Source organism: Peromyscus maniculatus, chromosome 21, assembly GCF_049852395.1.
Source record: "Peromyscus maniculatus bairdii isolate BWxNUB_F1_BW_parent chromosome 21, HU_Pman_BW_mat_3.1, whole genome shotgun sequence".
In the NCBI taxonomy this organism is placed as follows: domain Eukaryota; kingdom Metazoa; phylum Chordata; class Mammalia; order Rodentia; family Cricetidae; genus Peromyscus; species Peromyscus maniculatus.
Genome location: NC_134872.1, coordinates 20420234 through 20432960, shown reverse-complemented (window position 1 = coordinate 20432960; position 12727 = coordinate 20420234). Strand labels below are relative to the sequence as shown.

General features: G+C 42.6%; 1 protein-coding gene across 2 annotated transcripts in view; it reads right to left on the bottom strand.

The window, feature by feature from the left end:
- The window catches only part of Arid5b (AT-rich interaction domain 5B), a 177084-nt gene that overhangs the window by 138159 nt on the left and 26198 nt on the right, over positions 1-12727 (bottom strand). For both annotated transcript variants that reach the window (XM_006994212.4, XM_076557053.1), the window contains one exon: positions 5186-5411. In XM_006994212.4, the coding sequence (XP_006994274.1) occupies positions 5186-5411 (226 nt within the window). The remainder of the gene's footprint in view (positions 1-5185; positions 5412-12727) is intronic.

Here is a 12727-nt window from a genome sequence, read left to right as displayed (position 1 = left end):
CCAAGTCCATCCACTGTACCATCTCCTACCCAATGTGCAGGGGAAGCTGCTGCTGAGGTAGGTGAAGGGGACGCCTCTCCCTGCTTGATGGGATGTAAAATCAGACAGTTAGCCAGCATTAAATTCAGGCAGCTCACACACACACACACACACACACACACACACACACACACACACACACTCATGCACGCACGCACGCATTCTCTCTCTTTCTCCTGAATTTGTTCAGCCTCCTCTCTTTTTAATTTTTTTCTTCTAAAGAACTTAGAGATGAGACCATTCATAACTGCCCATCCGCAGACAGTTAGTGGTGTGGTAATTGACATTGACTCTGTTGAAAAGGAGGGGAAAAAGAAAATGCTGTTTTAATAACCTTGGCCTAAAACACATTTTGCTGTATGCCTCAAAGGATTTCAATAAAAAAATCAACCTGTACAGACATATTTTCTTGGCTTAAACAACAATCCAAAGCATATAAATGTAGTCCAACTATAACGACATATTTATGGGCCAATAAAGCTTACACTGCGGCTTTCATACCTCACTTAAAGGAACTCTGTGAGAAACAGTGTTATATAAAATAATTTGATTTTTTTTTTTCGAACTATAGCCCAAGGAATAAAAAATGCAAGTTTGCTATGTTTAACTGATAGTATTTATACTCCTAAGTGGCTAAGATTTTTGTAAAATGAAATAATTCTTCATTGGACTACCCCTAACTGCCATACCAAATATGGGTATCGGGTCCACTTTATTACAAAGCTAAGTACTGTAATTCTAAAGACAAAAATAAATAACTAGAGGCTTGTGTAGTGAATGATTTAATCAGTCTGATTCTTCTGGAAGAACAGGTTTTTGTGTTTGTTATGCTTATGAATAACACATTCCTTAACCCTTCTGTTTTTACATGGCTATTTTTCTTCACTTAAAAAAAAAATTTCAGTATGAAATGGCCTGAAAGAGTAACCCCCACTCCAGGAAAGCCCCACTTGGTGTTGGTTTCATGCGGAACTTTCTTTTCGAGGGACAAAGCAGAGGGGTGGGCGGAGGGATGTGCTGCATCACATCTCAGAAGTGTTTATTGTTTTAATGATTAGCTTGTTCACTCTCCGAATCTCTAGCTGTTGCCAGCACTCATTTAGAGTCTTAAATGAAAACTCTGGAAGGTTTTAAAAAACAAACAGAACACCCTCAAGGGGAGAGGTGATTTCAAGAAAGAAAAAAAAAAATAACAAAAAACCGACAGGGTGGTGACTGCAGCTGGCGTAGCCATTGGGAGCCACCGCCGGGCAGCGTTTTTTTCTGTGTACAGCGTGAATCTGTTGCCAGACACACATTTGTGTTGTTTTGTTTTGTTCCTTGACTAGTCACAGGGAGACAGGAAATGACACACACCGGGATGGGAGGGAACTGACTAACACTGAAGGAGAGGAGTTCTTTCATTTCATTGGCTTTTATTTTTATTGTAAAAATCTGTCTTTAAGAGTCAACCTATTTCTTTCGTTATTATTGGTGTTTTTACCAGGCTAGGGGAACTGGGCTTTTAAAATCTAGGACACTGAAAGTTTGTCTTTATCCACAAAAAGGTGAGTTTTCCATTCTTTGCTCACTTCCGGGCTAGGAAGGGGGGAGGGTCCTTAAGCAATCTCAAAGTTCATCTTTCTTTGATGAGGACAATGAGGAAGGCCCTACAGAAGGAAGGGCCTAGGAAGGAAGCTGAGAGCTGCCACCAATAATGTGGTTGGGGGTGGTTTTGGTGTGGCACAGGGAGAGAGACAGACAGAAACAGAGAGAGAGAGAGAGAGAGAGAGAGAGAGAGAGAGACAGAGACAGAGACAGAGACAGAGACAGAGAGAGATAGAGACAGAGAGACAATGACATACAGAGACAGACAGAGACCACTGAGGTAGAAAGAAAGGCCAGCAAATTTTTTGATGTGACATCCAGAGAAAGGAAGAGGCTGAGGAGAAAGTCACCAGGACAGGCCTGTGCCTGGCCAAGGACACCCGCTGCATTCCTGGTCTAAAAGTCCCCAGTCGAAATCCCAACAATGTGGACTCACAAACTTCAGATCAGAGAGATAATGGAAACTCGTTACATTAAGGAAAGTTTGTGTTTCTCTTTGCACATTATTACAACACAGTGTGCATTCCAATTACGAAAGCTATTTGTCTCGAATTCCCCACAGTTCATACCAGCCCAGCAGAATTTCAAGGCCCTGAATTCTATCCTTAAAGGGGTACTTTATAGTTACAAATATAAAAGGTATGTAGTCTTTCTTGTCTCCCAGAGGGTCTGTCAATCAAGCTTCTGTTGCGTATCTCCCTTCCCAAGTAATAATCTCAGAAATGGGTCCCAAATCTCTCTCTCTCTCTCTGTCTCTCTCTCTCTCTCTCTCTCTCTCTCTCTCTCTCTCCCTCCCTCCTCCCTCCCTCTCCCCCCCCCCACACACACACAGCCCAAATCATCTGGGAAGTCCTTTATCAGTCCACATGTTTTGGCTTCACCTCAGTCCCACCGAGACAACTGTAGGGCACCCTAGACCGCCATTAACTGGGTTCTCCTTAGTAAATCTAAAATGCAATGCAGTTCCAAAGCCACTAGTCTACATTTTCAAGACCAAATCACCATCAAGTGCTTTGAATAGTTAGACAAACTCACTTCTTCTGGAACCAACTGGGAGGTGAGGGGACATAGATTATAGACATTTTTCTTTTTTTAGAATCCAAGATTCTCAAACTGTCTTAAGATGGAGTTAAGAAATTGGGCTTCTTTTTGTGCTCATTAATAAACTATCCCTTTGAAAACCACAACAACTCTGCTATAAATACTCTTGTTTACATGTGTGACTTCAAGCTTAACCATCTACATAGCCTGTTCTCCCCCATGGGTTTCCTGTTTAGCATTTTTTATTAGTAACACTATATTCTATAACTCAAAGGGGGAAAAAAAGGATCAAACAAAGAAAGGGTTTAATGCTAAGGAAAAAACAAGGGAATGGAGATACAATGGGGATCACACATTAAGAAGTCAACGCAGCAGATTCGTTATTATTCAACCTTCTCACACGTCATAAAAGTAGTCAGGCTGTGTTGATAAAACTGGGGCTGTTAGCTGTAAATATGTAAAGATGACTTAAAAAATTCCTTGGCCTAGAGGAAAGAACACTAGCTTAATAATTTTTCTCTAATTGTGCACACGACAACTTGGCTGCGGGTCTGAAATGTTACCATCTAACGCCTATCAAAAAGCTGCCGGGGACCCGTTGGTACTGAACTGCAGGATGGTCTTCCCGATATTGCTCAAACAGCACAGTTTACCACAAACCAGAGTCACATGAAAGAGAGTCAGTTCCCTGGTGCTATCCAGCCTCTCTGTGTCAGTTAAAAGAAATCATCAAGGTTTCTTGTAAAAGCTAAGTTCTAGGTTTAAAAAAAAAAAAAAAGAAAGAAAGAAAGAAAAGAAAGAAAACCAGGAAGTTGTCACATTAAGGCATAAACCAAAGCCCTGAAAATCAGCATTATGCTAGAATGAAAGAAAAAGATGCCTCGATATGTCAAAAGTGAAGTTCCTGTTTGTGAAAAAAGAGGAAATAACTAGTCTAAAACAGAGGTCAGTCGCTTCGGTCTTGAGTAACACTAGAGGAGTCGGGCAGTGAGGGCCACGGAGGGTGCAAATAAGCCAAAACAAAGAGTGGACATAGTGTCACCATCACGGGAGGAGCGGTTGCTGAGGCAGGAGAATTCCTTCACCATGTGAGACCGTTCATGTCTCTATTTTCCACATGGGAGGACAGACGGTTACTCCTTAACATGTTTATCTAAGGCCACAGAGCCGAGGGGCAGAGTTGATCGCCAGATAGGGCCAGGACACTCCAAAGCTGGAGAAAGAATCTTTCTAGAGTCCAGACTCTCCTTTGTGGGCGATGAGGAAGAGGGATTAAGCTCACAGCCGATGGACAGAAGCTCCAGGACGACTATCCCGGCAGTTCTACCTTGTTCTATTGCCCCACAGCCAGTGCATCACCATTTTGCCTCGTATTGCTTCATACCTGAAATTCTGACTTGGTATTCCTAGATGTCGTACTATCCACCTTCAGCTAATATTTCAAGTCTCCATTCATTCAATGTTAGGCCTAATTAAGTCTTAGATAAAACTATTTGAGGCCACGTGCTCTGTCACCCAATAAGGGGGATCACATAAAGGAGACCCTATAATAGAACAGGCCATACACAACCCTTCCCACCCAGGCATTTCCAAATTCATAGTCTTGGACTCCATTAGAGTAAAGCAAATTATATAAACATATATAATACAGCTACATATAACTTCTAATAAAAATTATATACCATAATGTTATGTGATACATAAGTTTATAAGATATAATTCTTTGTGTGTGTATTTATAGGTACACAGTGTGTTTCACTGTGTTTGTGTGTACATATGTCTGCCTGGGGAGGTTAAAAGACAACATCCTGTATTGTGCGCCTCAGAAGTCATCCATCTTGGCTTTTTTTTTTTGAGACAGAGTCATTTCTTGGCTTGGAACTCATCTATGTGGTGAGACAGGGTGGTCCCAGGGGTCCTCTGGTCTCTGAATTCCCCAGTGCAGGGACTACACGCATGGACCATTGTGCCTGGCTTTGTAATACGGATCCTGGAGATCAAACTCAGGTCCTCATGTTTATAAGGCTGGCATTTTCCTATCTGATCCATCTCTCTAGGCCCTAATATTTAATTTATACATAATCTAAAGATTTATGTAATTTATACATAATTTAAAGATTAATTTTTATTATTTCTCTAAGTGTGTGTGTGTGTGCTAGTGTACATGTGTATATCATGTGAACATGAGTGCAGGTACCCTAGGAGGCCAGAGGCATCTGATCCCCCTCAAGCTGAAGTTTCCGAGGGGTGTGAGCTGCCCGGTATAGGTTTTGGGAACTGAACTGATGCAGTCTAAAAGAGCAGTATGGTTCTTACCCAACACTGAGCCATCTCTCCAGCCCCATAGTGTAAATTTATGTTACATAATTCTTACATATTACATAGTTCTCACATGTATAGTTCTTACATCATTTCACATAACTAAACAGATAATAAGGTTTCGAGAAGAATCTACAGCATGGAGGTAGCTCATTGCATGCTCCCACGCAATGGATTTAGAAGCAGGCGCCATACTTACCAAGATCAGCCTTCTCCTTGAGAACGTCCTTGAAGTTGAGCCCACTGTTGAGGGTTGACTGTCTGTACCTGAGCAGGGCCTCCTTCTGTCCATTTCTTCCACAAGCCTCCGTTTTCACCGGTGTGGCTCGGAGCCCACATCTCCACTTGGAGAAATCAGAATGTGCCCATTTAACCAAATCTTCCAACTTTACGATCACCTTTTCGGAGACGGCGATGACCTCATCCTACAAGAGGTGGGATAAACAGAAAGTGTTATTCTGGGTTTGAGGATGTGATCCTTTCTCAGCAAAGCTCACACGGATGCCACTGGGACGGTCTAACCTTCAGCCAGTGGTCTAACCTTGGACAAGCAGACAGTGTGTGGCTTTTGGTATGAGAAGAGTCCCATGAATTCATTCTAGCTCACTGGCTTTCCAGGCCTCTTTATTTAAAGAATAATTTATATGACATGTTTGCTATAAGTTAGGAGGTCCCCCAAAAATAGGGCAGTAATTCTAACAGGCATTTTAAATGCCAGTCACAGAGCCCATCTACCTATCTAGCTCCTTGAGTGAAGGCTAATTTTTAGGTGCAATTAATTGCAAATGTAAAAAGCAAGGCTGGATGACTAATGGTTAGTCTTCATATAAATGGCCTAAGTAAATCTAGAATTCTTGGAACTCTGACTCACCCCAAATTCCTATGTTTATGGTACATTTTCCCTTGGCTTATACACAAATATTGAATTTAACTTTTGTCCTAAAAATTAAATAAAACTGTGATGTAATCCCCAAAGAAATACTTCATAAATGTTATGTGCTTCCCACTGAAGGCAACTTACACATTCTCGTGTTTCTGCAAAACTTTGCAAGCTGAGAAATGAGTGGACTTTTTTTTTTCTCTTTTAATACATATTGGGGGAGGGGAGGAGAGCGGTGAGAAAGCCTTTGAATCTAAGAAAAGTCGTTGAAGCTTCAGTTCCTCCCAAGGATCATAAATTTGAATCTTAAGCATCTCTAATTGCTTCCAGGAAACAAGTTTTCTGCCTCAGAATTAGAATTGCCCAGCAAGATATTTAGTAGATATCTATATGAAGAACAAAGAGGGGGCCCCTGGCCCAGAGATTCTCTAGAAAAGACTTATGGATAGCCTCTCCTGGGCTCTAAATAAACTTATTTGAAGCATTTGACATTTTAACTTGAACTGACTTTCTTTGACTGAACATTTCTGAAGAAAGCTTAGCTGTGAAAAACCCCTAAAGCTTACAGAAATTTTCAAAATAGTTCTGACAAAACAACAGGACGATGTCTCTAAGCTACTAGACACAGCGGAACTCGGCTAATTTTGCTCTTAAATGCAACCCTCTCTTCCCTACCCTGCCTACACATGTACAAACACCCCCCACACCACCCCCACACACCACATACCACATACACACCACACACACACATCATATACACACACTCCACACACATATCATACACACCATACCACACCCCCTCTACACACACACACACACACCACACACACACACATTCCACACACCACACTGCACACACACACACACACACACACACATACACACACACCACACCCTACCCCCACACACTGCTCCAACTCAAACAAAAAGGTTTTTTTAAGATTGTGTTTGCACAGTAAGGAACACTCAGTTTTGTTCTTTTAAATGTTTTAAGGTAAGAGGTAAATTTTGCTTTTCCTTGTCCGGTTCAGGACTGCTTCTGAGAAAAAAAAAAAGTTTATTAAAAAGAGCAGTCACAAGGACTCTCTCAAGAATGGAAAACAAGACTGGGTAACGGGATCCTTTCTCTTATCTTGATCAAATATGAACTTCCAGTAAAGGCAGACAAAGTGGAAATTGTGTTTTACCCTCTTCTCAAGAAAATACCTCAAGACTTTATAAACTGTGGAGCACATTACAAAGTTCCATTTGCAGGGCTGACTTCACACACAATCACCACAGCAGCTTCTTGAAATAGAAGACCTCTGGTTGTCCTGCATTTTATAGCTATTACATGATGATTATGAAATTTCAGAATTTAAAAAAAAAAAACCCAGGCTGGGTATTGTTTCAAAGCATATGGGAACAGCTTCTGGGATGGGAAGGGGGTTGGGTACACCAGCCATAGCATTTAGAATATTCTGGAAAATAATTAAGAAGCATGGTATATTAGTCTCCACATTAGCACAGATGGAATTTGGCAACGTTTTGACCAAATAAGGCTTCCTAGAATAGACAAGTTTGGAGATGAGTGTTATTCTCAAATAGCCCTGTGATCAAATGATTATCATTTCAATTACCAGTTGCTTCAGATCTTTTCCGAGAAATGACTGGCCCTGGCTGCCTTACAGCACCCGCCGAACAAATAGTTTATTAACCAAGAGAAAATACAATCCTTATGATGTCATTAATGAATAAACTTGTCTTTCAAGATCGTCTCTATAGATTTGACCTCAGCTTTCTCTCTCTCTCTCTCTCTCTCTCTCTCTCTCTCTCTCTCTCTCTCTCTCTCTCTCTCTCTCACACACACACACACACACACACACACACACACACACACACACACACACGGGGGGGGGGGGGGCACGAAGAAGTTCACCCAAACAAATAAATCAAAAACCCAAGTTGGGATTAATTGTGAACACAAGCCGTGTGCTTTATGTGGATCTAGAGAGACACCATCTCTTTACCATTGTTCAGTGCCAGGGGTTTAAAGGAAATCTGATAAGAATAGGAAACAGCACACAAGCCCCTGAAACAAAACGGCCCACATGTACATGGAAAATGTGTCAGGAAACCTTACTTTGTGCACACAATGGCATCTGTCTCATGTTCATACTCATTATTCTGAGTCAGTGCTGACTAACTTTCTCATAGTGCTTGTTCTTGGGCAAGTCTCTGTGTCTATGAAAAGAATCCCAATAAGCTCATGCCATGATTACATGAGCTCTGGGCAAACTGAGAATTAGCGCTGAATAAATATCCCTGAGTTACTCTAATACAACACGAGAGGATCACAAAGAAATACACGTCGTTATTCTGTTAATGGACCCTGACTTTTCAATTAACCCAGTGTTTAATCAATATTTATGTAGGACGTGTTAAGACACTCACTACGTCCTTTCCCCCTTCCTCATTGTTTTAAACTATTTCTGTAATTGGGGTTTTATGTCGACCACTCTACAAAAACCAGTTCATTGAAGCATGAACTCTCTAAGTCAGAACAGAAAACCTGGGCCAGAAGTCTCAGAGCAGCCAAGTCGATGCCATGGCTGGCCCCTCCACACATAATAAACATAGGAAAATTTACACATAAAAATCTAGACTTCAACCTTCTTGTATAAAACAAAATAAGGAAGGAGATGAAAAAAAAAAAAAAAGGAACAAGTCAACCAAAACCAACAACAGAAACCACCAGAAACTGAACAACACACGCTTTCTTTTTTCAACCTGTGAAATCCCCTCTAGGCTCTGAGTTAACATCCAGTTGTGGTCCCCCTGCCCAGCCCTGCCTAACCCAGACACCAGCCATTTCAGTGGACACATCTGGATTTGATCCATCTCCTTTGTGTACCTGATGAGGGCCCTGAAAGTCAGTGACACACTTTAGTGCTGACTCACCTCAGGGCTTGCATGGTAACCCAGGTTTCCTCTCTGGTGACTGCAGCCGAGGGGCCTAGGTTCAAATCCCAACCCTGGAATTTGTTGCTAGGAAACACGGAGCCACTTCTTTAACCTTCTTGGGCTTCAATTATTTCGATACACATTTCTCTTTTAAAGGGTGATACCAGCTTGGGCCGCAGGCATTGCCAGGATGTATGGGGTTGACACCGAGAGTTTATCAGAGTTAGTCATGGGCTATTATTTCTCTATCATTGTGTCTTTCAAACTGTGATAGGATATGCAGAGATGAACTTAGATGATTCACAGGAAGCGCGCGCACACGCGCGCACACACACACACACACACACACACTACATTTGAAACAATGATGAAGGAGCAAAGGACATAATGAATATCTTAATGGGGCTCACATATGCATTGATTAAATGCTGTGTTAATTTCAAAGCTTAGGGGTGTGTGTGTGTGTGTGTGTGTGTGTGTGTGTGTACACAAATATAATTAAGCAAGGAGTAATGTGTTACATATATTATATCACATAATTCCTTGCTTAATTATTTTGTGATTATTTTAATTACTGGAAATTGATACTTTTTTTTTTCTAGCTGTGTGAAGTATAGAAAGTTTCTTCTTTAAATAAATTTAACTTTTTAAAAAGGATCAATTTTGACAGAGTCATGAAGCAAACCCAACGGACATGAGGACATAGGAAAGAAAAGGATGGGACACTTAGAAAATGGCTAAAATACGGTGCAGCGCATTCTATCTGAGATTCTCAAAGGACAGCCCAGGAGCCCTTGGGAATTCCTGGCCACTTCAGGGGATCCACAGGGTTCAGTCTAAAATCACCATCACGTGAGTTTGTGTTGGCTCTCTTTAATCCTCTCTCGTTCTCCTTCAAGAGCATCGAGGGGTTTCCCTGAGCCTGCAGCACATGACAGGTGCCTCCACCGAGGGATTGCAGAAGCAGGTACCAGATCTAACAGTATGAAGCTGGGTGGTAAAGGGATTCACGATAACCGCAAGACTGTGTAACCATTCTCATTAAACCTTTAGTTTTTGAGGCTATATTTCACCATCTCTGACTGCCACCAAAATGTTACATGTTCCCAAACTTCTTCAGATTCTTAATGCCAACATCACGGTCATCAAAAGACAAGAAACACGGTCACCTTAGAGGGCTCCCTCTCCCCTCCTTCGTGGTCCTTTGTCTCACCAACTCCTACTAACCACTCCTAAGCATCACACGCGTTGAACCATGCCATACGCCTTTGGCCATGGCTCTTCTCACACAGCATGGTGCCTTGTGGGCCACCCATTCTGTTACTTGAAAAGACAGCTTGAATCGCCGGTGAATAGTGTCCACGGGGTGGACAACCACAAAGTTTTGTTCAACCGTTCACGGACGCAGGGACATCTGGGATGTTCCAATTTGGGTAATTCCCAAGTAGAACTGCTATACTCTTCCCACGCCCAGATCTTTGTGTAAGCACACATTCTCAGTTCTCTAGACACCTGGGGGAAGGGTTGGAGGGTATATCCAATGCTGAAGCAACCCCCCATGTGTCTTCTGGGATGGCGCTACCACAAGTAATTACTCCTATCCAGGTCATCACCTGACACAGTCACCGCTAATTAATCTCACAGCTTGTCACTTTCCAATCCCGTTTCCGGCCTCCACCCCCATGATGATTCATGCCAAACTACTAGTTTTCAGGTGCTAGTTTGGTATCTGTATGTTTTGTTGTCCTTTTTTTGTTAAATATATATTTAATTCTTTTAAACAAGTCTTAAAAATGTGGTTGTTCTCTTACTCCTGAGCTTTGAGGACTTTGGTAGTTTCTGGATTCAAATCATTTGTCAGCCACGTTGCTTGAAAATACATCCTCTCAGGGGCAGGGCGGTGGCTCCGCAGTTACAAAGAGGACTTCCGGCTCTTCCACGGTACTGAGCTCGGTTCCCGGTACCCACATCAGACACCGCACAAACACCTGGAAGTCCAGCCCCAGGGACCCCAGACCTCTTCTGGCCTCTGTTGGCATCTTCCCACACATGTGTAAACACTTGTATTCAGACACATAGGTGTACGCGCGCGCGCACACACACGCACGCACGCATGCACGCACACACATACACACAAATAAAGGATAATAAAAATCTTTGGAAAAAATAGTGTCTTCTCACTGGAGCACAGCCTTTCACTGAAGAAGTCTTAGAAGCACGTGTGTTTCACTGGCTCACATTTTTCTCTTATGGATTGTGGATTTTTTTTTTTTTGCTTGTTTTCCCTTTTTTCTTTAAACCTCTGAAAACTTGGCCCAATCTCAGGTCACAAAGCATCAGTGTTTGCATTCAAACATTTTGTATGTTTACACTCAAGAGGTGCGATTCAATTCGACTTCGTTTCAGGTTAGATGATGGGAGTCCACGTGGCCGTCATTGTTTTCACCTGTGGGTATCACGCTATTATTTTGTAATGAATTTTATACTTCAATAATTTCTGTTTCACTTTTAATACAATAAAAACCAACAGCTAGAGCTCACATAAACAGATAGTCAGTGAGTCCTCCACACTATAAAGGATCCTGAATAAAAATAAAACAAACAAAACCCAAACGTTAAGAACTTCTGTATTATACCACTGAAGTAGGGTATTTTCTGATTTTTTTTGTTGTCCTTGATCTCCTTGTAGTATTTGACTTAAATTACCCTTGAACTAAAACCTTTTTCAGTGTTAAGAGGAACTAAACAGGCTCCCTGTTTAGGCAACCCTGGTATGGCTATGAGGTCACATGCTACACTGGCATGCATCTGTGCCCCTTTCTCTAAGACCCACTTCCTTGAGGGGAGCACCAATCAGGAGAGAGCTGCCCACACATGGCACGCATTGCCGGAAAGAGACCAGCTTAAGTTACCCACGTGTTTGGTGCTGGACCTGTACTTTGTTCTGGAGTCAGACCCTATCTTTGAGTTTCCAGGGCTGTTAACCGCCTGTGCATCTTTGAAAAGAGAGCCTGGAACAAAGGTGATCAGCTGCGCTGATAAGCAGACCCCTGGAGGACACCTGCCCGGACAGCTGCCCCATACCTGCAGGCTCCACTCGGACTGGCTGTATCCTGTTTCTTTACTTCCTCATTCCATGCCCCAGGAGAAAATGGAGAAAACATTCTTAGATGAGGCCTAGGTCCAGATTTTCCTCTTCTGTGTTTCATTCTCTGAGGAAGTCGTCTCTCCATGGAGTTTCTCGTGGTCCTCGCTAAGGCCTGCGACTCCATTCTAAGGTTGGATTCTAAAAATTCAGCCAGGCTCTGGCTTTGTGTGTGTCTCAGCATCGACCTGAGTTGACTCTAACTGACGTGATAGGAAATACCTCACGTGGCGTGCGACTCCATTCTAAAGTTGGATTCTCAAAATTCAGCCATGCTCTGCCTTTCCGTGGGTCTCAGCATCGACCTGAGTTGACTACAACTAACGTGATAGGAAATACCTCACGTGGCATGAGGGGACCCGAACCCACCCCAGCAATGGCTGACCATTCCTCACTAGGTATACTTCCTTTCTTTCCCAGTGAGAACCTGCAAGGTACAGAATAAAGACACCATCCCTCCGCTTCCCTTACAGCTGGGTGCATCCATGTGGCCAAGTCATGAGCGGTGGTATATGGTAGTGAAATGTGAACCTCCCAGTTCTTGTCCACGGAGAGAATGAGCATGGCTTTAGACTGTACAGTTGAAAAACAGACAGCAGGAGCCTGGCCCCCTCACAACAGCCATAACCCGGGACCATCTGTAGACCTTGACAAGAGAGGGAGAGAGATTTCTGAGCTGTGTTTAAACAGCTATACCGAAGCTCTGATAAGATACACAGCTAAGCCTATGTCTTTGCTAACAAATTCTGTGTCGGGAGAGGGGAGGAGGAGAG